Raw genomic sequence first — 23825 nt, 5'->3', positions numbered from 1 at the left:
GCACTGGGGGCAGGAGTCAGTTGGATGAGCGACCCCAGGCAGAGGATGCACCGGCGATGCGGGTCTGTGATGGAAAGAAGCCGCTTGCACCGGGTGCACTTTTTAAAGCCGGTCAAAGGCCGGGACATAGAATCGAAAGTGGCCGTGGCTCGAGTAGCCACGCGGCCACGGGGACCCGGAAGCCTCCGGGTCGATCAAACGAAGCAGGAATCAAGTTGAAGAAGGTAAAACTTTTGCGCACAGCGACTTAAACGATGAAAAAACAAGAAATCGCGGTGCTAGAAGGCAGTTGGGGCAGAGCCTGAAAAAACACGACTTCTAGGCTCAGCGGAAAATTTTGAACTGGAGACCACGAGGGGATGCACCCCCTAGTGGAGCAGGAAGGCACGCATGCGTGGAGCAGCAGAGCAAACTTAAATCTTCAATCAAGTTTGCTTGAAAATGCTTCCGCATCGGGGCTCCATAGATGACGTCACCCACATGTGAGAATATCATGCCTGCTTGTCCTGGGATAACTAAAAGTACTAATATATACAAACAAACCCTAAGATGCAAGACTCTGCAAGCAATACAACCCCAGAGGAAAAGAAACAAATGCATTTCATCCTGAACAGACAGCAGATGTAAATCAATCACTAAATAAAAAAATAAAAGCATTCCCCCTACTGTTGTTGTCTCTCTCCCTCCATGCTGTGCCTTGCCTTCTGGCCTGTCCCCCGGTGTTATCTTCGGGCCAGTCCACAATGCTATCAATGCAGCATCTTTGGGCCAGTTCCCCGAGTGTTGCATTGCGCAAAGCTGTGGGCAGCGTACTGCACCTCATCTGGAAGCCTTCCCTCTGATATTGTGACATCAGAGAGAAGGCTTCTGGTTCAGGCACAGGACGTGCATAGGAGCCTTTTCCCACAGCTTTGTGCACTGCAGCACTCAGGGAGCCGGCCCGATCGCACCAAGGATCGGTGGCAAGAATACTGTCTTTTGCCTGATGGACGTGCCCTGAGGACCGGATGAAAATTTCTGCGGACCGACACTGGTCCCAGGCATCCTATACAGTATCTGGGCCTATATGTTTATGTTTATTAGTATTTATATACCGCTCTTAACATCAGTGCGGTTTACAATAAAATTTGGAAAAGGAAAAAGAAAACCAATATTTAAAAAACAGATAATAAAAACAGTTAAAAAAATAAGTTTAATAATCTAATAGTCGCCACGTGATCTGTTGCCCAAAAATTGGAAGCGAATGTAAAATTAAAAGTAAAATTCGTTAGTGCTAAGGATATTTAAAAACATTTATAGCACTACTGTAATTAACAGTACAGTAAAAGTTATGTAAGGACTACACTGAAAAAAGTGAATAAATTTTTAACATTTGAAATGTTATATTAAATATATACATATAAACACACTTACATGCATGCTTCTCTCCCCCATATTATATACTGCAACCTGTCTTGGCTGTGCTCCTAACTTGATGTCTGCTTTTGTTACTGAAATCCCACACTATCAATATTCATGCAGGACTGTGCAATGGTTTTAATTCATATTAAAAAGAGAAAAGGTTAATTTTGACTAGTCTCAAAATGACAAATGCAATCACAGCAAAAGCAATTCTTTAAAAGTTCTCTTCAAGTTTACCTAAGGATGCCTGGTTTGAATCGCCCAAATCTCTCTTCTACTTCCTCTGCATGGTAACGTTGCTGATAGCTCTGATTACCCGCTTCACCACATAGTTCCATGAACTCCTTTCTTTTCCCACTAATGCGAACAAGATCTCGTGGCTTAAAGACAAAGATTCAGAATAAAACATTTTTATCTCCTTTTTTTTCATTTGGTATACAAGTGTCATTTAGCCCTCGAACAACATTTACTTTGCTTAGCAGTCTCAAATTCGGACAATAGACAGCACACTTAAAAACTCCAGTGGATTAAAGTAAAATAGCTGTTCTTTAGCAAGAGCATGCTCATTTAGTCAAAGTGCCAGGCACCTAGTCTTGGTTACAGGAAAAACCTTGGAAAGGTTGACCACCAATCCCAGCGACTGCAGAAACTCCACCACCCAACCCGTGACCTGGGTGCTCTCCTGAGACGACTTTGCTCGAATCAACCAGTTGTCCAGGTAGGGATGCACCAGAATGCCCTCGGAGCGCAAGACTGCCGCGACGACCACCATAATCTTGGTAAACGTCCGTTAAGCCGAGGCCAGACCAAAAGGAAACACAAAGAACTGATAGTGCTGACCCAAGATTGCAAAGCGAAGGAAGTGCTGATGGGAGGCTCAAATTGGAACATGCAAGTAGGCCTCCCCCAGCTGAACCACCAGAATGACAGACCTCAATGTCTCCATGCGAAAAGATGGAATTTTGAGAGCCCTAGTGACCCCTTTTAAATCTAAGATGGGCCGAAAGGTCCCCTCCTTCTGGGGCACCTAAAGTAAATTGAGTACCTGCTGGTGCCACACTCCAGAGGGGGTACTGAAACTACCGCTTTGAGATCTAGCAAGTGTTGAAGGGTCTGGCGAAAAGCCTGCGTCTTCCATGCTGCCTGACATGGAGAAGCTAGAAAACGATCTGGCAGGGAGCGAGCAAACTCCAGAGCATATCTGTCCCGCACCACTTCCAGGACCCACTGATCGGACGTGATCTCGGCACCACTTTGGAAAAAAACTCACGCAGCCGGGCACCCACTGGAACCAGAGGGGACGCCAGCAAGGAGTCATTGGGCAGGATGGGCAATGGGGGAACCAGCGGAGGGATTCCCAGCCCCCCCAATGGGCCCCCCAAAAGGACTGCATGCTCTAATAAAAATGACCCTGGGAAAACCCCGAAGCCAGGAAAGGAGCAACCCCACACCCAGGGCGGTATCTACGAGACTCCCGCAGATGCCTCCCCGAACTGCCAAGCGGGCATGGTCCTCAGGCAGGCGGGGCACTTTAGAGTCTGTCAGAGTCTGAACCAACTTATCCAAATCCTCACCAAACAAAAAAGACCCCTAAAAGGGAACTTTAGTGAGTTTAGTGTTGGATGCAGCATCCGCCAACCAAACGCGAAGCCACAAGGTACGACGCGCGCCCACTCCAAATGACATAGACTTGGCAGACGTCCACACTAAGTCATAGAGGGCATCCAAGAGAAACGAGGCAGTCATCTCAATCATTGCCACCTCCTGATCCACCAAGCACCAGTCATCAAACTCACAATCAAGGACACACTCAGCCCACTGAAAAATGGCACGAGCTACCACTCCCCCTCAAATAGCCACCTGGACACCCAAGTCAGAGACATCAAAATTCTGCTTAAGAATGGTCTCCAACTTATGCTCTTTTGAGTCCTGTAAGGCAGAACCGCCCTCGACAGGCACGGTATGCTGCTTAACAATCGCTGAAACCACCGCGTCCACCACTGGCGACTTCAAGATAGCCCTATCCCCCTCTGGGATGGGATACAAATGAGCCATGGAGCGCGCAAACCGAAATGGCGCCTTTAGCGTATTCCACTGCGTATTCCACTCCTGAATATTCTGATGCATTGGAAAAAAGCAGGAAGCAGCATGGATCTCCCTAAGAAGAGGGTCCCCCACATGCGGGGCCTCCGGTGGTGCCTCCCCAAAACACAGCACTGAGGAGACCTCTTGAATCAGGTCTGACAGCTCATCCCTCTAAAAAAGTCGCACCATGGATGCCTCTTCGTTGGGAAACCAGACACCCCGTCACCAGTGGCCATCCCCTCGAGAGGATCCTGGAAATCCTCAAAAGGGTCCAGGTACTCATCCAGGCCGACACACTCCTCCGACCACAAATCCTCGTCCCAAGCCACTCACGGGCACTTGGACGAGGGAGGAGGAAGAGGGGACACCAAAGGAGTAGAGGGAGGCATAGCCACAGGGAGTATGAAGGGAACCCCCCCACCAGAACCCCCTGGGCGCATGCAGGACCCCCAGCTGCCTGAAAATAGGCTCTGCACAAAGCAAAAATTAAATCAGGGTCCCATGGGAATCCCTGCCACAGCAGGAGACCCAGCAGAAACCTGCCCCTGTCTTTCCAATACAGGGGGAAGGTCACCTGAGATGCAGACAAGATGGAGGGGCCTGCCGCCAAAAATAACTCCTCCAGGGCCATTTAGCGGCTGGGAAGCCTGAACTGTTCCAGCCGCTAAAGCAGGCAAGCTGGCATCAGCTGTTAAGGAATTTCCAGCTGCTTTGGTGGTAAGGGAATCCTTTTTTACCCTTACTGTTGGTGGCTGAGAAATCCCTTCGTGGGCGGTGGGAGAAGACTGGGCTTCCCTGCTAACAGCTGCTGACTCGCGAGGCACTAGTGGTGGGGAGCCCTAGACACTGGCACCTGCTGCTGATGAAGCTCCTCCTCCACACTGGCCTGTATACCGCTTGCACAGGCCAGCTGCAAGTGCCTCGCGTCTGGAGCACAAGGAGCACTTTTTCCCTTGTAAAGTGCTCATTGCTCCATACGCGACTTAACTAAAGAAAAAGTGCTGGTTAGATGAAAAATACAGTAATTAACAGCAAATTTGAAGGGAAAGCAACCCTTCAGACTGGCACTACCTCAGGATTTTTTTTTTTTCACAGAACAGACTCCACTTGGCTCTCAAAGCAGCATGCCTTACCTGAAATAGGGACAAGGCTTACTGCTGAGGCACCTCTAAAAAAATGTTGGGGAGGTGGAGGAAAAGGGGGGAGGGACTCAGCATTAGACCCGCCGAGTGCGATACCCCCAAGGTCGGATGGACCTCAAAACAGGGCCCACTCAAGCTCAATCCAGCACAAAAACGGTGACTAGGAGATTAAGAAGAGGATAACCACTGTAAAAACGCTAGAACAAGCTTGGTCCCTTTTTAAGGACACAGTCACCGAGGCGCAAAATCTATATATACACCGAATATCAACAAGGGATCAAAGAGGAAAAAGAACAAAGAACCGGCATGGCTCACTGTAGAGGTGAAGGAAGCGATCAGAGACAAGAAAACTTTGTTTAAGGAATGGAAAAGGTCAAAAACGGACGAAAACTGGAACAAGCACAAACATCAACACAGGTGCCATAAGGTGGTAAAAGGGGCCAAAAGAGACTACGAGGAAAAAAATAGCCAAGGAGGCGAAGAACTTCAAGCCGTTCTTTCGATATATTTAAGGGAAACGATCCCCGAAGGAAGCGGTGGGACCATTGGATGACCATGGAATAAAGGGAGCGCTAAAGGAGGACAAAGCAATCGCTGACAAACTGAACACATTTTTTTGCGTCTGTATTTACCGAAGAAGATTTACACAGCATACCGGAACCCATCAGGCTATATGCTGGAAACAAAGACAGAAAGCTGACAGGATTGACAGTCAGTCTAGAGGATGTATGTAGGCAGATCAATAGGCTTAAGAGCGATAAATCCCCAGGACCGGATGGCATCCATCCGAGAGTCATCAAGCAACTGAAAGGGACCATAGCTAAACTGCTTCAACTAATAGCCTATCTGTCGATCAAATCAGGATAGATTCCGGAAGACTGGAAGGTGGCGAATGTTACACCGATCTTCAAAAAAGATTTGAGGGGAGATCCGGGAAACTATAGACCGGTTGGGGACCGGGACCTCGGTACCGGGAAGGATGGTAGAGTCGCTGATAAAGGATCGCATCATTGATCACGTTGACGGACATGGGCTGATGAGGACCAGTCAGCATGGTTTTAGCAAAGGCAGATCGTGTTTGACGAACTTGCTGTACTTTTTTGAGGGAGTAAACAGACAGATAGACAAGGGTAACCCGGTCGACACTGTATATCTGGATTTTCAGAAGGTTCCACATGAACAACTACTTCTGAAAATTGCGAGCCATGGAATCGAGGGTGAAATATGTGGATTAAAAACTGACAGTGGGGGTAAATGGACAATACTCGGACTGGAAGATCATCACCAGTGGGGTGCCGCAGGGCTCGGTGCTTGAACCTGTGCTCTTCAACATCTTTATAAACGACCTGGACATTGGTACGACGAGTGAGGTGATTAAATTTGCGGACAATACGAAGTTATTCAGAGTAGTGAAGACACAGGGGGATTGCGAAGATCTGCAACGTGACATAATCAGGCTCAAGGAATGGGCATCAACATGGCAGATGAGATTCAACGTGGATAAGTGTAAAGTGATGCATATAGGTAACAAAAATCTCATGGACGAATACAGGATGTCCAGGGCAGTACTTGGAGAGACCTACCAGGAAAGAGACATGGGAGTTATGATCGACAAGTAGATGAAGCCATCCACGCAATGTGCGGCGGCAGCGAAAAGGGCGAACAGAATGCTAGAAATGATAAAGAAGGGGATCACGAACAGAGAAGGTTATCATACCGCTGTACCAGGCCATGGTACGCCCTCACCTGGAGTAGTGCGTCCTGCACTGGTCGCCGTACATGAAGAAGGATACAGTACTACTCGAAAGGGTCCAGAAAACATTGACTAAGATGGTTAAGGGACTGGAGGAGTTGACGTACAGTGAAAGATTAGATAAACTGGGCCTTTTCTCCCTCGAACAGAGGAGATTGAGAGGGGACATGATCAAAACATTTAAGGTATTGAAGGGAATAGACTAAGAGAATAACATGGTGGCTGTTACCCGCGGCTAGCCGCGGGTAACCTGCCAACACAGTGAGGAAAAACCTGTGTCCATCGTTGCTACAGGGACAAGGCCATTCACCACCCTGTGGAGCGGTGAATGGCCTTGTCACTGCAGTTAAGGGAGGGAACGCACGCAGTCACCTATCGCACTCCCTCCTTCCTTACTGCCACTGCCGAGTTGAAACAGCTCCCTTTTTCCCTCCCTGTCCCTTACCTTCGTGGCTGTGAGTCTAAATTGCCTTCTTACAGCAGTCGGAGCGTTTAAGCTGCGTGTGGCTTCTGTAAAGGTCAACCGGAAGTTGCATCAGAGACAACCTTTACGGCAGCCATATGCAACTACAACGCTCCAGCTGCTGTAAGAAGGCAGTTTAGACATCGCGGCCACAGGTAAAGGACAGGGAGGTTTGTCGGACCGGGCCTGTTGTCTGGGGTGAAAGCGCCACGAAGGTAAGGGGCAGGGAGGAGGAAATGTGGGGTGGAGAGGAAAAGACACTTAAGGGAAATAGGTAAAACAGAGTGGGGAGAAGGACGCTGAAAGCACATGGGGAAGACAGAGGGGGGGAGAAGACGCTGCAGGGAAATGGGGAAGACAGAGAGTGGGGAGAAGACGCTGCAGGGAAATGGGGAAGAGAGAGTGGAGAGAAGACGCTGCAGGGAAATGGGGAAGACAGAGAGTGGAGAGAAGACGCTGCAGGGAAATGGGGAAGAGAGAGTGGAGAGAAGACGCTGCAGGGAAATGGGGAAGAGAGAGTGGGGAGAAGACGCTGCATGGAAATGGGGAAGAGAGAGTGGGGAGAAGACGCTGCATGGAAATGGGGAAGAGAGAGTGGGGAGAAGACGCTGCATGGAAATGGGGAAGAGAGAGTGGGGGGAAGACGCTGCATGGAAATGGGGAAGAGAGAGTGGGGAGAAGACGCTGCAGGGAAATGGGGAAGAGAGAGTGGGGAGAAGACGCTGCATGGAAATGGGGAAGAGAGAGTGGGGAGAAGACGCTGCAGGGAAATGGGGAAGAGAGAGTGGGGAGAGACGCTGCAGGGAAATGGGGAAGAGAGAGTGGGGAGAGACGCTGCAGGGAAATGGGGAAGAGAGAGTGGAGAGAAGACGCTGCAGGGAAATGGGGAAGAGAGAGTGGGGAGAAGACGCTTCATGAAAATGGGAAAGAAAGTGGGGAGAAGACGCTGCATGGAAATAGGAAAGAGAGTGGGGAGAAGACGCTGCAGGGAAATGGGGAAGAGAGAGTGGGGAGAAGGACGCTGCAGGGAAATGGGGAAGAGAGAGTGGGGAGAAGGACGCTGAAAGGACATGGAGAAGACAGAGTGGGAGAAGACGCTGAAGGAAAATGGGGAAGAGAGAGTGGGGAGAAGAAGCAGGCAGGGAAGAAGACAGAGATGCCAGACTATGGAAGGAGTGGAGGGAAGAAGGGTGCCAGACCAATTTGGAAGGGGGTAGAAAGAGAGAGGCACAGTACCAGAACAAATGGAAGACGCAGAGAGAAGAGAGACAGTGGATGGAAGGAATTGAATGAGAAGATGAGGAAAGCAGAAACCAGACAACAAAGGTAGAAAAAAAATTCTATTTCTTTTTCTTTTTTTGCTTCAGGATAAAGTAGTATATTAGTTGTGTTGATAAAAATTTATAAATAAAGCCCTGCCAGCTGAACATTTTTCTCCAGTTCACCAGCCAAAACTTTGATTTATAAGGAAGGAATAAGCTAAATATTGCAGTACTGAGGCTTGTAAGGATGCTGCGGGGACGGTGACGGGGCGGTGAATGGGACGGTGGGCCAGGGATGGTGCAGTGATGGGGACAGATTTTTTCCCCATGTCATTCTCTAAATAGACTTAGTAGATAAGGACAGGTCGTTCACCCTCTCCAAGGTAGGGAGAACGAGAGGGCACTCTCTAAAATTGAAAGGGGATAGATTCCGTACAAACATAAGGAAGTTCTTCTTCACCCAGAGAGTGGTAGAAAACTGGAACACTCTTCTGGAGTGTGTCATAGGGGAAAACACCCTCCAGGGATTCAACACAAAGTTAGACAAGTTCCTGCTGAACCAGAACGTACTCAGGTAGGGCTAGTCTCAGTTAGGGCGCTGGTCTTTGAGCGGACTGCTGGGTACGATGGACTACTGGTCTGACCCAGCAGCGGCAATTCTTTTTTTTTTTTTATAAATTTTTATTGGAATTTTATCTAATATAATAAAAGCCTAAGCCGCGCATGCGCACTCCCATCGTGTGTTCCATTTTCCGTGGGCTGTAGGGCACCGCAGATAGGAGTGCGCAGCACATGCGCGCAAAACACTCTATCTCCTCCCCCGAGGCAGATGTCGGACGCAGCGGCTGTCCCCTGGCCAAATGGCTGGCTGGCTGGCCTACTCGCCTGGATCGGCATTCTGTGCAGGAGTTGGGCATTTTGAAGATCGGTCTGCCCTGCTCCTTGCCTTAGTATATTTTTAAGCTGAAAGACGAGGCAGCGGCTCCTCTCAGGATCCCCACCTGCGTCGGAAGTCCAATGCAGTCGGGGATCTTGAGAGGAGCCGTCGCCAGTGCGTCTTTCAACTTAAAAATATACTACGGCAAGGAGCAGGGCAGACCGATCTTCAAAATGGCCGCAACTCCTGCACAGAATGCCGATCCAGGCGGGTAGGCCAGCCAGCCAGCCATTTGGCCAGGGGACAGAAGCAGCAGAAGAAGAGTGGCTGGATTAGAAACTGTTTTCTTTTTTGTTCCAATTAATAGCCTTCCTGCCCCTTTTCCTGTCTGGAAGGGAGGGGCAGGAGCAGATGACCCCCCTGCTACTCCAGAGTCTGAAAAGTAGTGGGATTGTGTTCCAGCCTGTTAGGAGAAGCTTTTGAATGCTATGGTTTCTCCATTGCTCTCTATGGAACTGAGCCCATGTAATGGACAGGGGGGGGCAGAAAAATGAAGGGAGGCCTACTGTTGGACAGGGGGAGCAGGAAGGAGGTGATGATGGATGGGGGGAGGTAAAACAAAGGGAGGAGGGTTGCTGCTGGATAAGGTGAGCAGTGATGGGGTGGTGGAGGACACAGGGGAGGTAAAAGGAAGGGAGAATGGACGGGGAGCAGGCAAGGGGTGATTGCGGACAGCCAAGGAAAAAAAAACAAAAAAAAACCACAGAAAGCGGCTAAGGAGAGAGAAAAAGAAATAAAGACAGACACACACACACACACATACATATTCTAGCACCCGTTAATGTAACAGGCTATAAGACTAGTAATTTTATAAAGGTACAATCTCACATCACTGGGATACATCACAGCAGAAAATCACAACATAACACAATATGTATAACATAGCAGCCACTTCACCGTCAGATCCCAGCTCCACCCCATCATATCATGTAGTATAAAGGAAAACATGAACAACAAAAATAAAAAAAAAAAAAAACATAATGAACTCCATATGGAAGTCCCTTTGTGGTTCCTTCAGAGAGACTCCTGTATTTCCCCACAAGCAGCGGCAATTCTTATGTTCTTAAACAAATTCCAACAGCCCTACCAAGCTACCATGCCTGCTAGAGACTAAAAGAAGACTGATAGGAATAGGGAGAGACACCTATTATGTACTATTCCAGAGTTTTGTTTCAGTCTCCACTTGTTGGTCATGATGAAATATAACCCACTTGTAACATAACGTATGCCGGTCTGGAGAGTTACTAAAGAAAAAACATTTTATGCAAAAAATCTATGAGTATTTTATTAAATGAACCTTCAATATCTGGACTTTATTGTGGAAAACAACAGAAATTTAATATACTTTGCGTGACGCCTTGCAGCAAGGAGTTGAATAGCATTACAGGATTTATCTTATCTCAAGAAGACATTGAATGCTTGAGTGTTTGGAATACCATTGGTAGATGACTACACCAAACTGTATGGGGCTCATAATCGAAATAGAAATACGTCTAAAACCTGCCTAAATCGGCACTTAGACGATCAGTAAGACAAGTCATCTAAGTCCTAATAATCAAACTGGGTTTTAGATGTATCTTAAAACGACTTAGGCTTTTTCAGTGCTGCTGTATGCCCAGAGCTAAAAGGGGCGTTTTAGGAGGAGTGGTGAGGACGGGATTTGGGCAGGACGTGGGCTGACTTAGACTTAGTTGTACTGCAAGTATAATCGAAAGTTTAATGAGACTGCCCAGACTGAACTTATACGTAGCAACTTAGGCAATTGAAAACCAGGTCTAAGTGCCCAGAAGGTATCCAAAGAGACCAGATAAAGTACAATACCTCACACACTCCCCCAGTGATCACTACCCCCCCCCCCCCCACCACTATAAAAATCATAAGGAGAGAGTGACGTCACCTCGCTGAATGGCAGCGTGAAGCAGAAGCTCCGTCGGGCTTTTGTGAAAATTTGCGAGTGGCGCTTCCACAGCGTTGTTTCTTAGCCACTATTTTTGGCTGCCGGGGTTCCCCTGCTGATGGCGACTCGAAAACGCCTGGACAAGTTTAAATTTTTCGGCGATCCGCCGGAAAAATCGGGCCCGGAGGTGGTGAGTGGCATGGGAGAGAAAAAAAAGATGGCGGCCGGGCCGGCGACTCAGTCTGAGTCGGAGGATGAAGGCATCTTTGACCAGCGGGGGGAGGCTGGAGAGGCACCGAAAAAATCCATGGCTGCCTGGTTTACAGAGCTGAAGGCTGAAATAATTGGAGTGAGGGGAGATGTGCGGGCGGCGATTGCAGAGCTCTGTACGGAGGTCAGTGAGCTGGGAGCTCGGGTTTCGGCTTCCGAAGACAACGTGGCGGCTCTAACTACCACTGTCTCCACTACCTCTGATGTTACAGGTCGCCTATCATCTGAACTCCGGGAATTATAGGCACAAGTTGAAGACTTGGAGAACCGCTCTCGGAGATGCAACCTGCGGTTCAAAGGTATTCCGGAAATGGAAGCATTTCGGGACAGTAAAGAGGTGGTGAGAGCCTTTTGTGCACATCTATTGAGGGCTGATGGAGCTGAAGTTCCTGAGTCTATCGTTTTGGTACGGGCCCACCGCAGTCTGGGAGCTCCCAGGGCCCAGGGCACACGAGATATAATAGCCTGCTTTGGAGAGTTTACATTGAAGGAACGTATTTTATTGGCTGGCCGCAGACAAGCAGCTCTCCGATGGAAAGATCTGGCAGTGGGGGTTTTCCAAGATTTGGCGTGGTCTACTTTGCAGAAGCGCAGAGCGTTTAAAGATGTCACACAAGCGCTGCGCTCTGGGGGCCATAAATATCGATGGCTCTTCCCCTTTGGCATATGGATGACCATTAACGGCACATTTCGTCGAGTTACTACAGTGTCAGAAGCTTGGGCGGAGATGAGAGCTCTGGGCTGCGGGATTCCGATGGAAGGGGACGGACCTCCGGCCATAGCATCCACTTCTGCGCAAAGTGAGCCTTGGAGAACAGCGTTGCGTTCTGGCAAGAAATCTGCGAAATCCCAGACCTGAACATGTTTGGACACTGGTAAAACCATTTTGATCTGCCTCGTTGCAAGGCTTTGCCTGGACCTGTTGAGCTCAGGCCCTTGGAACTGGGGGGGAGACTTGGAGACATTGGTTTGACACTGCTCCCTTTGAATGGGGCTTGGTGGTTCATTATTATGTACTGTTCTCATAGTGTAAGTTTGAAGTTGGATGGTTCTCTGGTTGGTGGGGTCTGGGATCCGGGGGGTTCAGTGTTTGCATGGATGGGGTGTGTGAGGTTGGGGGAGAGCTTGGTAGATGAGTGCAGGATGGAGAGGGGTGGAGTGGCATATAGTGACAGTGGGGGTATTCATTTGCTGGAAGTTTCATTGACTTTATGGATGAGTGATGATTGCCTTTGGGGGAGGATTGCACTTTCTACACGCTGGCGAATCCTGAGGCTCGGGATTCGAATCAGCAAAGGGGTGGGGGGAGGGGGGAGGGCTCTGGGGGGGTTAGGGGGGGAAGAAGGGCAGGGAAGGAGGGCGATAAGCTTTTCATTATAGGTTCGTGGAATGTTAATGGACTTAATAGTCCGGGTAAGCGCAGTATTGTATTTAAAGAGTTGACACGCTTGCAATGGGATGTTTGTTTACTCCAAGAAACACATTTAAGGCCTCGAGATGTAGCAGTCCTACAATCTCCATATTTTGATCAAATCTGGACCCACCAGGGGTCGGTGCCGGGGAAGAGGGTGGGAGGGGTGGCCATTTTGGTTCGAAAGGGACTGGGTCTAGAGGTTCAACAAGTCTTTCGGGATGGGGCAGGGAGATGTTTGGCTCTAGTGGCTACCTTACAGGGCCGTTCCATCACTATTATAAATCTGTATGGTCCCAACACTGGTCAAGCAGCATATTTTGGGTCCCTTAGAACTGAATTGGTGGGTTTTGTGAAAGGCTCTGTTTATCTGGGTGGAGATTTTAATGTTACCCCGGATGTTCATCTGGATCACTCTGTGGGAGGGACTCGTTCTCCGACTAGGACCGCTAGAAAGGCTCTTCTATCTTTGTTTTCTTCTCTGGGCTTGGTAGACAGTTGGAGGTTGTCTCATCCTGCGCAGCGCTCTTACACTCACTACTCTCATGCGCATAGATCGTATGCACGTATTGATGGGGTTTGGGTTCATCGTAATTCCTGGGGTGGGATTCGACAGGCTGACATTGGAGCTATCCAAATTTCTGATCACGCGCCAGTGTGGGTAGCCTGCGCGGGTTATTGGGAGGGGGTGGGACGTCGTTTTTGGCAACTTAATGAGTCTTTATTGAAAGATCCAGCTGTAATTCGAGAGGTGGGTGCGACCGTGGCTCAGTACCTTCAACATAATGATAACAATACGGTCACTGATGCGACTCTGTGGGATGCACTGAAGGTGGTGGTGCGGGGCGTTTTTATTAAATGGGGTGCTCGCCGAAAGCGTTTGCGGGCGCAGCGTTCTTTAGCGCTTCATGAACAGCTGGAGCGATTGACGAAGTTGCATCAGAGACATCAGGACCCCTTAGTATATGACCATCTTGTTAAGGTTCGTGCGGAACTCTCCTTACTACAGATGGAGGAGTACGAGTTCTTGAGGTTGCGCCTACGCCACACTGTTTATGAGTATAATAACACACCTGGATCTCGCTTAGCTCGACTTATTAAGCTGAAGCAGGCGAGAGCGAATATTACAAAGATTAGGGATACCGCGAGCACTGAGCATCGTACCGATTCGGCTATTAGTGCTGTGTTCCTCGATTTTTATTCAGACTTGTATCGGCCATCGGGAGGGCACGATTCCACTGCCATTGAGGGGTACCTTTCTGAGTTGCGGCTGCTGCAGCTTTCGGACGCTGATAGAGATTTGCTTAATGAGCCTATTGGATTAGGGGAAATTCTGGGAGTCATAGCTAATTTGAAGTTGGGTAAATCGCCTGGGCTAGATGGGTATACTAATCAATTTTATAAACTTTTTCGGGAGATTTTGGCTCCATTATTGGTCCGCGTAGCGAATGGAGTACGGGGAGGTTCCCCGTTGCCCAATTCAATGGGGGAGGCAGGGATTTCGGTCTTGCTCAAGCCGGGCAGAGATCCTATTGGGTGCGGGTCGTATAGACCGATTTCGTTATTAAATACTGATGCAAAAATTTTAGCGACAGTTTTGGCTCTTCGTCTGGGAAAGGTTCTACCCTCTCTGGTACATTTGGATCAATCTGGTTTTGTTCAAAAGAGACAGGTTTGTGATAATATTAGACGAACGTTGCATCTTTTGTGGGCGGCACAACGGACTTCGGCAAAAGTTGTCTTTTTGGCGATTGATGCGGAAAAGGCTTTCGATCAAGTGGCGTGGGAATTTTTATGGCAGGTGATGCATCGGATGGGGCTGGGCTCTTTCTTTTTGGCTTGGGTGCAAGCCTTTTATAGGGCTCCTAAGGCTACTGTGCGTATTAATGGGATTTATAGTGATTTCTTTTCCATAGGGAGAGGCACTCGACAGGGCTGTCCTTTATCTCCCTTGTTGTTTGCTCTCTCTATGGAACCCTTAGCCATTCGCATACGGGAACATGGGGATTTATTGGGGGTGAAGGTGGGAGATCTTGAACATCGTTTAGCACTGTTTGCCGACGATGTGTTGTTGTATGTTCGGGACCCGGAGGTTTCATTGCCGATTCTTGTTGCCCTTTTCTTGGAGTATGGGAGGGTTTCGGGATTTACGGTGAATATGGATAAATCTGAACTGTTGAGTGTTACCTTGGGTGAAGAAGACCAACGTCGTTTGGCTGCTCGGTTTCCTTTCCGCTGGGCGCCCGGGGTTATTCGTTATTTGGGGATTCGGTTACCTGCGGACTTATCCCAATTGTTTACTGTTAATTATGCGCGGCTTATACAACAGATTAGGACCGATATTAAACGCTGGAATGGGTTTTGGTTGTCATGGTGGGGTCGTATAGCAGTTCTTAAAATGAATGTTTTGCCCCGCTTGCTTTTTCTTTTCCAAACATTGCCGATTTCGGTCCCTACTCTAGTTTTGAAACAGTTGCATACTCTGTTTTTTCGCTTTATTTGGCAGGGGAGGCCTTCTCGTATCTCTAGGGCAGCGCTGTGGGCGGCCAGGACTAGTGGGGGGCGGGCGGTACCGAATTTATTTTGGTATTTTCGAGCAGCTCAATTGCGACTTTTATTGGATTGGGAGATTGCAGATTATAAATTGGCGGTCCGTCTGGAACAACACTTTGTGGGGCGCCCCTGTTTGAAACATTTACTTTGGTCATCTTCCATTGGTACTAGGAGGTTCGAGGTTCCGGGAAACCCATTTCTGGAACACCTTTTGAAAGTGTGGTGTGATACCCGTCGCCGTTGGGGGGGGGGGGGTGGTTCCGTCGATGTTGGGGGCGGTGCGGGAGGAGCCCCTGTTCCCTGTTGGAAGGGAGAGTTCTGCATTTGTGAGGTGGGCACATTTAGGGATGCATACTTTTCGGGATGTGCTTCAAAAAGGGGTCCTGATGTCTTTTGAGGCCTTCCGGCTTAGTGCTGCCTTGCCCAGAGGAGACTTTCTAGCCTATTCTCAAATACGTCATTTTCTTCATTCTCGGGAGTGGGATCGGGGATCCTTTCAGTCTACTGATCCCTTTGCTCACATGTGGTTCACTCTTAAGAGCCTTCCTAAGCCTATTTCTGTTCTTTACCAATATATTCGAGGCTCCTATTCCTTTCCGTCTCTTTATCAGCGAGCTTGGGAGTTGGATTTCAATTGTACATTTTCTGTTCAGGAGTGGGCCCTGATCACCACTGAGGTAGGCAAGGCCACCTCGTGTGCTCTCATTAAGGAAAATGCTTACAAAGTGGTTATGAGGTGGTACTATACGCCGGAACGTCTTCACCGTATGTATCCCGGGGTTTCAGCTTTGTGTTGGAGATGTGGGTTGGCCTTGGGGACCTTTTTGCATATCTGGTGGGCCTGTCCCATCCTACAGCCTTTCTGGAGGCAGGTGGTGGGGTGTTTATCACAATTGTTACAAATATTGTTACCTTTTTCTCCGCAGGGGTGCTTGCTAGGCCTTTACAATGTATGTTTATATTCATGGCAAACTAAGATCAGACGTTGGGGCCTGGCAGCGGCTAAATGCTTGATAGCTGCTCGTTGGAAACAGGGGCAAGCGCCCACCCAATTGGAATGGACTGTTAAACTTCAGTTTATTTGTAATATGGAACTGTCTATAGCAAAGCGTCATGGTTATTATTATACTTATACCCGGTCTTGGACACGAATCCTTGATAAAATTACATCTTTGTCTTGAGCTTATTTCTGTGTGGGGGGGGGGGTTGAGGACTGAGGGGGCTCTCCTGAAGAACCAACTGGGGGCCCTCTTTGCTGGTGGTAAAGTTTGGGGGTGGAGGGGAGGGAATTGTGGAGTTCTGGTTGTTGCTGGGTATCAGGGGCTTAACTGTATTGGTGGGGGTACTTCTGTGATTTGTACATTGATTGCAGTGCTCTCTGATTGATGGCTGTATGTTCTGTTGTCTATGATATTCATGGTATGGTTTGTATATTTTCAAAACTTTTCAATAAACATTTATTGATTAAAAAAAAAAAATAAAAATCATAATAAAAACTTTACATATCTGCCTCCAGAACATCAGCACCTGGCACAGGAAAGCCTAGTAGAGCTGCACAGAGGTGGCTTAAGTAGTCTGAGGCTATTGGGGTTGTAGACAGGTGGGTCTAGTAGGTTTTGAGAGGCTCACCATGACCTTTAAGGGAGTTGTGGTGAGATATGTATATGGCACCCTTTTGGTAAAGTTCACAGAAGTGCCCTATAAGGTGCCCCCACTACTGTGTTGCCATGTCTGGGTGTCCAGTCCATCACTTTGCTGGCCCCTCCAACGTCCAAAAGGTCTTGTTCTAGGCGTTTTTGACTTGGACGAATTTTTGGACGAGAATGGGGTATAAAGATAAAACAACTTAGTAGTCTGGCCGACCAAACGACTGGACGTATACTTAAGACGATTTTCAAAGATTTTTGGGAATGGACTTTAGACATTGCCGACTTTGGGGGACTAGCGACTTAAGGCCCAAAGGCCTGTTTTACAAAGCCGCACAGCAACAGCCCCGAAGCCCTTTAAATCTCTATGGGCTTCGGGGTTGTTACTGCGCTGCAGCTGCTAGCGCGGCTTTGTAAAACAGGCCCTAAGTGTTTAACTATTAGTTAACTATTTTAAATTCTGTTATTTTCCACAATAAAGTGTAGATATTGAAAATTCATTTAGTAAAATACTGCTAGATTTTTTACAGTGCAAAAACATTAAAAAGTTATAGCTATAATACTGAGAAATTTGCTCCATTAAGCAAAAATAATAGCAAGTTTTAAGAAAAACGGAGTTTTATGTAATCAGTGGCTTTGAGTGACCACAGGATGAACTAAATAAAAGCACAAAAATTCAGGAAAGGTTTTTTTTGGAGGTAGGGGACCCAAATCCCAGCCCCAGAAACCTCCAAAAAGACAATTAGAAGACTAAACTAAACTTTAAGTTTATATACTGCATCCTCTCCATAATTATAGAGCTTGGCATGGTTTACAAAAGCTTAATATAGGAAGGAATAACATAATGGGTTTGGAAGTTGAGTACAGGGGGGAGGAGAGCATTACATTTTTGTTAAAAGCCTAGTTTTCAGGTGCTTACGGAATAGTTGGAAGGAGCCCTGATTCCGTAGTGGGGCAGTAAGATTATTCCAAAGCCCTGTGATTCTGAAGAAGAGGATAGTTTAAGTTTTTGGGTGGGCCTGGTGGTGTCAGGTCTCAAGGAGTTCCAAGATAGTGGGATTAGGGGAGGGAGGATGCTGTGTAGGATCTTAAAAGCTAGGCAGGCGCATTTAAAATGAACCCTGGAAATTACTGGGAGCCAGTGGAGTTTGGATAGAAGTGGAGAAACATGATCAAATTTGCGTTTTGCGAAGATCAAATTGGCCACAGAGTTCTGAATTAGTTGAAGTCTTTGAAGACTTTTTTTAGTTAGACTTAGATAGATGGAATTACAATAGTCTAGTCTGGAGAGGATGATGGATTGAACAAGGATGGCAAAATGTTGGCGGAAGCAGGATCTCACTTTCCACAGCATTTGGAGGCTAAAAAAGCATGATTTTACCAAGGAGTTGAGGTGGTTGTTGAAGGAAAGAGAAGAGTCAATAATGATGCCTAGAACTTTGCTTGAGAACTCAAGCTGCAGTGTGGCGCCAGAGGGCAGTGCGAAGAGGGTAGGCAGCTGTTCTAATTTTGGGCCAAGCCAGAGTAGTTTTGTTTTGGACTCGTTCAGTTTCATTTGAACTGAGAGGGACCAGGATTGGAGTTTCATTATGCAAGCCGTTTTATTCTCAGAGAGGTTGGTACGGTTCGAGTCTGTCTTGAGAAGGACAAGGATGTCATCAGCATATGTATAGATTGTTTCAAGGGAAGATAGATGGAAGAGTTTCAGGAAGACATGCAGATGTTGAAGAGAATAGGGGATAGGGGTGATCCCTGCGGGACTCCCCAAGTCAGTTTCCAAAGAACGGACGTGGTGCCATTTGTGTTGACAGTGTAGGAGCGGGAACGTAAGAAGTTCAAGAATCATTCTAAGACTGTGGAGTCGATGCCTGTCTCGGAAAGTTGATAAGTTAGAATATTGTGATGGAGTTTTCACAGATGCAACATAGATTTGGTCTTAGTAAAACACAAAGTTTTAAATGGTTGCAATTGAAGCAGGCCATTCAGGTTGGGTTCCCTGAATGGAAAACATTGAATAATCAATATAGTTTAAAGTTCTTATGTTTTCAAGCAGACTTCCTAGGACATCAAGCCGCATTGTGGTATAAATTAATATCTGGATATTTGAATAAAAAACCAAAAAATGGTCTAAGAGATATTTGGAGCATTGAGATTAAGCATCAAATTAATGCATCTCAATGGCCACTAATTTGGTCTTGGAGAATGAGATGTACAGTGTCAGCATCTATGAGACAAACTTGGTTCTTTTTATTACATAGAGCTTTTTGGACCCCTACACGTTTGCAAAAATTAGATAGTTCTAAGTCCAATAAATGCTGGCACTGTAATCTGGAACCAGGGACGTTAGATCACTTACTGTATCATTGTCCCTACATTAAAAGTTTTTGGAATGCAATTTGGCCACAAATTAATAAATTGATGGAAAATCATATAGCAATATCATATGATACAGTGTTATTTGGAATGATGATGAGAAAAAAAAGTCAAATTTCACCAGAAAATAACAAGCTTTTATTAATCATGACAGGGGTTGCCATTCAGCATATAACCAACAATTGGAAGAATTATAATAACTTAAATTATACATTTTGGTGGAATACAATATGTCATATATTCAAAATGGAAAGAGAAATAGCAATACAAAGAGGGACATATACTAAATTTATAAAAATATGGGGGCCATTGACAAAATATTGCAATGAATAAATAATAGGATTTTTCTTCTTCTTTTCAATATCTTTTTTATAACACACATGGAGGGGGGATAATGAAAATAATTTTTACATAATAAGCTATAATATGTTATACAATATGTAATGTATGAATGAAAAGTAATAGAAGGGTGGGGGGAGGGAGAGGGGATAAAAATATATTTAGAATATGATGTATTAGATATAAAAGTGATATTGTGTATTCATCAATTGTATTTTAATATTTTGTACACTTTATGTAAAATTTGAAAATAAAAATTATATATATAAAAAAAAAAAAAGAATATTGTGATGGACGACATCAAAAACTGCAGAGAGATCGAATTGTAATAGGACAGCAAACTTATTACGAGAGTGTAATTGTTGCACCTTTGAAATTAGTGAGACCAGTAGGGATTCAGTGCTGAAGTTGGGTCTGAAACCATATTGGTAAGGTAATAGAATGGAGAATCTCTCTAGGTAAGAAGAGAACTGGGTGAAGATGATGGCCTCTAGCATTTTAGTCAGGAGAGGGATATTTGCTATGGGACGGTAGTTAGAAGGTGAGGAAGGGTCAAGATCAGCTTTTTTCAGTAATGGCAATATGTCCCATTTCTGCAGAGAATAGGCCCGATAGTAAAGCAGAGTTTATAAGTCTGGTGAGGGATGAGATGGCCTGCGTGGGAATATTCTTGTACAGGTAGGAAGGGAATGGATCCAGGGCACATTTGCATGATTTCAGTTCGAGACAAGAGTTTGGAGATCTAGGGTTCGGATACAAGTTCAAAAGTAGTCCAGGATCTGTCTGCTGGAATAGGGTTAGAGTCGTTGGGGGCCAGAGAATTGTAAGAGACTGCTGGAGGGAATGAGCTCCTTATGGTAGTGATATTTTCGTTGAAGACTCCCCCACAAAGTATCCCAATGGTCTGTACTCACAGTTATGGTGGTGCTGTGCCTGCTTCAGCTAAAACAGCAGCAGACTAGCATGTAAAATGATTCAAAATGCATGCTTCGTCGGGCGTCGGGGCTGCCAGTCAGACTAAGGTATAGCTTGAGTTTCCAGACCTCCCACAACTCCTCATATGTTGTCATGGGGGGTAGGGGGAATGCAGCTGACACCCGAGAACTCAGGACAGACATGGAGTCACACAGCCAGTGCTTAAGCTCTGGGAGTGAGCCATGCTACTAGGGGAATGGTCCTCGAGCCTTCCAAAAGTGATAGTGCAGGCTAGCTAGATAGGTGCCTTGTAAAAAAGAGTGCCCTCCCAGCTACAGACCTCTGACAGGAAGTCTCTAGCTGCCCCAGTAAAACTGGGAAACTCTGAAGCCTGAGAAGCCTCAAATTCAAGATAAAAAAACCCAAAATAACAAAACTGAAATCAGAGCAGATAAGACAGACACCTTCAACTCGTGTGTAGAAGGTAAAATTGAGGAGCTGAGGAGCTCAGAGACAAAGTATGTCTTCTACACAAATCACAATTAGAGGTGAATAACCCACTGGTTCAAGAATCAAATGCCTTTTGCAGTAAGACAGAGAAACACAGAAAACATTACCTGTGGACAGTCTCTTAACTGATGCTCTTCAGAGCCACAATTGAAGCAGTTAGCTTTCGGCCTATTCAAGACAAAGCAAACATTTTCATTTTAATTATTTATAATCAGCTGATTTTTTTTCAATGCAGGAAATAAATAGTTACAAACCTTTTGGACTTTACTTGAAGTATATCTTGACCCTCTAGAGCCAGAATCTGCGTAAAAACTTGTTGATATCTTTGTAAGAAGCCATTAAGGAATTTTCAGGAAAAAAATCTTTATAAACATTTTAGCAAATGTGGATATTCATTACATTTTTTACACAAGCAAGAAATTATATATTATCAAATTTTACAGCTTCTTAAATTTTGTTTACTTTACAAGAAACTATTTCCTTTTGATAAATATTCAAAAAAATGGTCGCATTGTCATGCAGATAACCTGGTTTGATTTCTAAACCTAGCTTCTGTGCCTCTGGCTGGAGTTATTATGGAAACAGGATCTGATCCTGAATGTTTCCACTATGTCACTTTTGAGACATGACTAGTGTTAGCTAGATTCTGGAGAGAGAGGGCTTATAGGACCCTCACTACAAGAGCTGAATTCAGATGCGAGGACAATGCAAATGTAGAGGAAAATCTCCAGTTAATAGTTAATGAAGGTTCATGATGTTTTAGAATGAGATGGAAGCATAAAGAAACTGCTGGGTGCAAAAAGATTTAACATGCAAGTGTTTTTATCAAATTTATCAATATTTTTTGGTCTCTTTAAATGGCTGATATTAAATTACAACTCATTTATTTATTCCCCAATCCCAGCATTGATGAAAAGCATTTATTCACCCTTCCTCCCCACCCCACATGACCTTTTTTTGATTGTAACAATACAGGAATAGAGAGAATTTGCTAATAAAACTATTTGTACCAAATGAAATCCTGGTAACTCTGTGCCTTGATTGCTTCATTACCCACAGTTCCTTTAGTTTATTTGCTTAATTATATCAAATATTAGTAAAAAGAACCTGATTTTCCAATAGGATACTTAGGTATCTCCCATCCATCTGTCAGATTAGGGTTTTCATTTAGTAAAGGCTGCCCAAGCTTATCAAGGCAGAAATTGGTAAAATACAGAACACTTCCTACAACCTGCATGGAAACAAACCATAGGATTAATGATGAGAATGAACTGGCTTGATCATTTGGAAGTCAATTTACAAAATCAAAAGGGTTCAGTTACACCACCTTTTTGAAATGGGGCAAGCAAACTACGGCATATTGAGTTTATTCAAACCTAAGTAAAAGCTTTTCATCTAATTCTGCCCTTCAATACACAGATACCAAGCTTCTAAAAGTCAAAAACCAATAATTAAATGTGACCAAGCTTTCAGAATACCTCTGTCACCTTTCAAACATCTCCTCAAGATGACAGGAGCGTCTCAATCAATCCTCTATATCCTATTCAGTCATGTGATTATTGAAATCAATCAAAGATCACAAACAATCACACCTGTTCATTCAAACAAGTGCCATTCATTCCAGCTTGGCACCAAATCCGTATGGCATCACAGAATTCAGTTTATAAAGCCACCTCTGCTCTCTATAATTTAAATATCTTTCATACTGACCACCCTCCCACCCTTCATGAATCTGATCAATCACCTGCCAGCTAAGATCCTCAACTGAATGTTTCATATTCAACAAATGTTGGACCAAAGCAGCTTGCAAAGTATTTGCTGTAACGTGGGACTTGTGTTCAATGAGTCTACTACTCCTACCTACATATACAAGATCACAGTGACACACAATAATGTATATCACGTGCATATCACTCGTGAGCTAGTACAGATAGTGTAAATCTTGAAAAAAGTCACTCCATTAAGATTAAAACTGAATTCAACCCGTAATTTACTTTGTTTGCATATCTAGAACTCTGCTCAGAGACATGAAGGCTGAAAAACTCCGCCTCACCATCCAATCATCGCAGTGTTCAATGCAATTTCAAACCGGTGCTCTTAGTAGTTCATTATACTGTCACTAGCTACACGAGCTATTAAAAAAAAAAAAAAAAAAATCTCTTTTTAAATAACTTGAAAGTGTATTGAAAATTCTGAAACTTAGATTAGACTTTTTACTGGTTCCAACGTGCCACGTTTCAATACTGCTTCAGGGAACCGACATTAAGTTTAAATGCAAATTAAACTGGAGGTGAAGTCTCACTAACTTAAACACGATTACAAATTCGCCAACCACTTTGTACTTCTTCTTACTAAGAGCACCGGTTTGAAATTGCATTGAACACTGCGATGATTGGGTGGTGAGGCGGAGTTTTTCAGCCTTCATGTCTCTGAGCAGAGTTCTACTAGATATGCAAACAAAGTAAATTACGGGTTGAATTCAGTTTTAACCTTAATGGAGTGAGATTGTATTTCTATCCCACCTGTCCTATTGTATTCTTGTCTTAATTAGTTTGTTTTACGACTTATCCCCTTGTTAATTATATGGTCTATTTTATGTATATTTTAGACAATTTATTTTACCAATTTGTACATCGCTTAGAATTTGAATAAGCGATTAATCAAATAATAAATAAACTTGAAACTTTTTTCAAGATTTGCAGTTGTATCTTAGTCACTCAACAGTTAATTAGTTGAGCCTATTACCCCTACAGTGATTTTTGACTAAGTACAGATAGTATGGCAAAAAGCCATAATCTTTCATCCAGTCTGTAGATCACACCACTTTTTTCCAGGCGTACATAACCGTACCATTAACAATGCCCACAA

General features: G+C 45.4%; 1 protein-coding gene across 6 annotated transcripts in view; it reads right to left on the bottom strand.

Moving 5' to 3' along the window:
• ZCCHC8 (zinc finger CCHC-type containing 8) overlaps positions 1 to 23825 on the bottom strand; it is an 83850-nt gene that overhangs the window by 19181 nt on the left and 40844 nt on the right. For all 6 annotated transcript variants that reach the window (XM_033954236.1, XM_033954238.1, XM_033954237.1 and 3 more), the window contains 4 exons: positions 22085 to 22188; positions 21212 to 21280; positions 21065 to 21125; positions 1639 to 1781 (listed from right to left, as the gene is read on the bottom strand). In XM_033954236.1, the coding sequence (XP_033810127.1) occupies positions 1639 to 1781; positions 21065 to 21125; positions 21212 to 21280; positions 22085 to 22188 (377 nt within the window). The remainder of the gene's footprint in view (positions 1 to 1638; positions 1782 to 21064; positions 21126 to 21211; positions 21281 to 22084; positions 22189 to 23825) is intronic.

Source organism: Geotrypetes seraphini, chromosome 8 (genome assembly GCF_902459505.1).
Source record: "Geotrypetes seraphini chromosome 8, aGeoSer1.1, whole genome shotgun sequence".
Lineage (NCBI taxonomy): Eukaryota > Metazoa > Chordata > Amphibia > Gymnophiona > Dermophiidae > Geotrypetes > Geotrypetes seraphini.
This window is presented reverse-complemented; position numbering and strand designations above follow the sequence as displayed.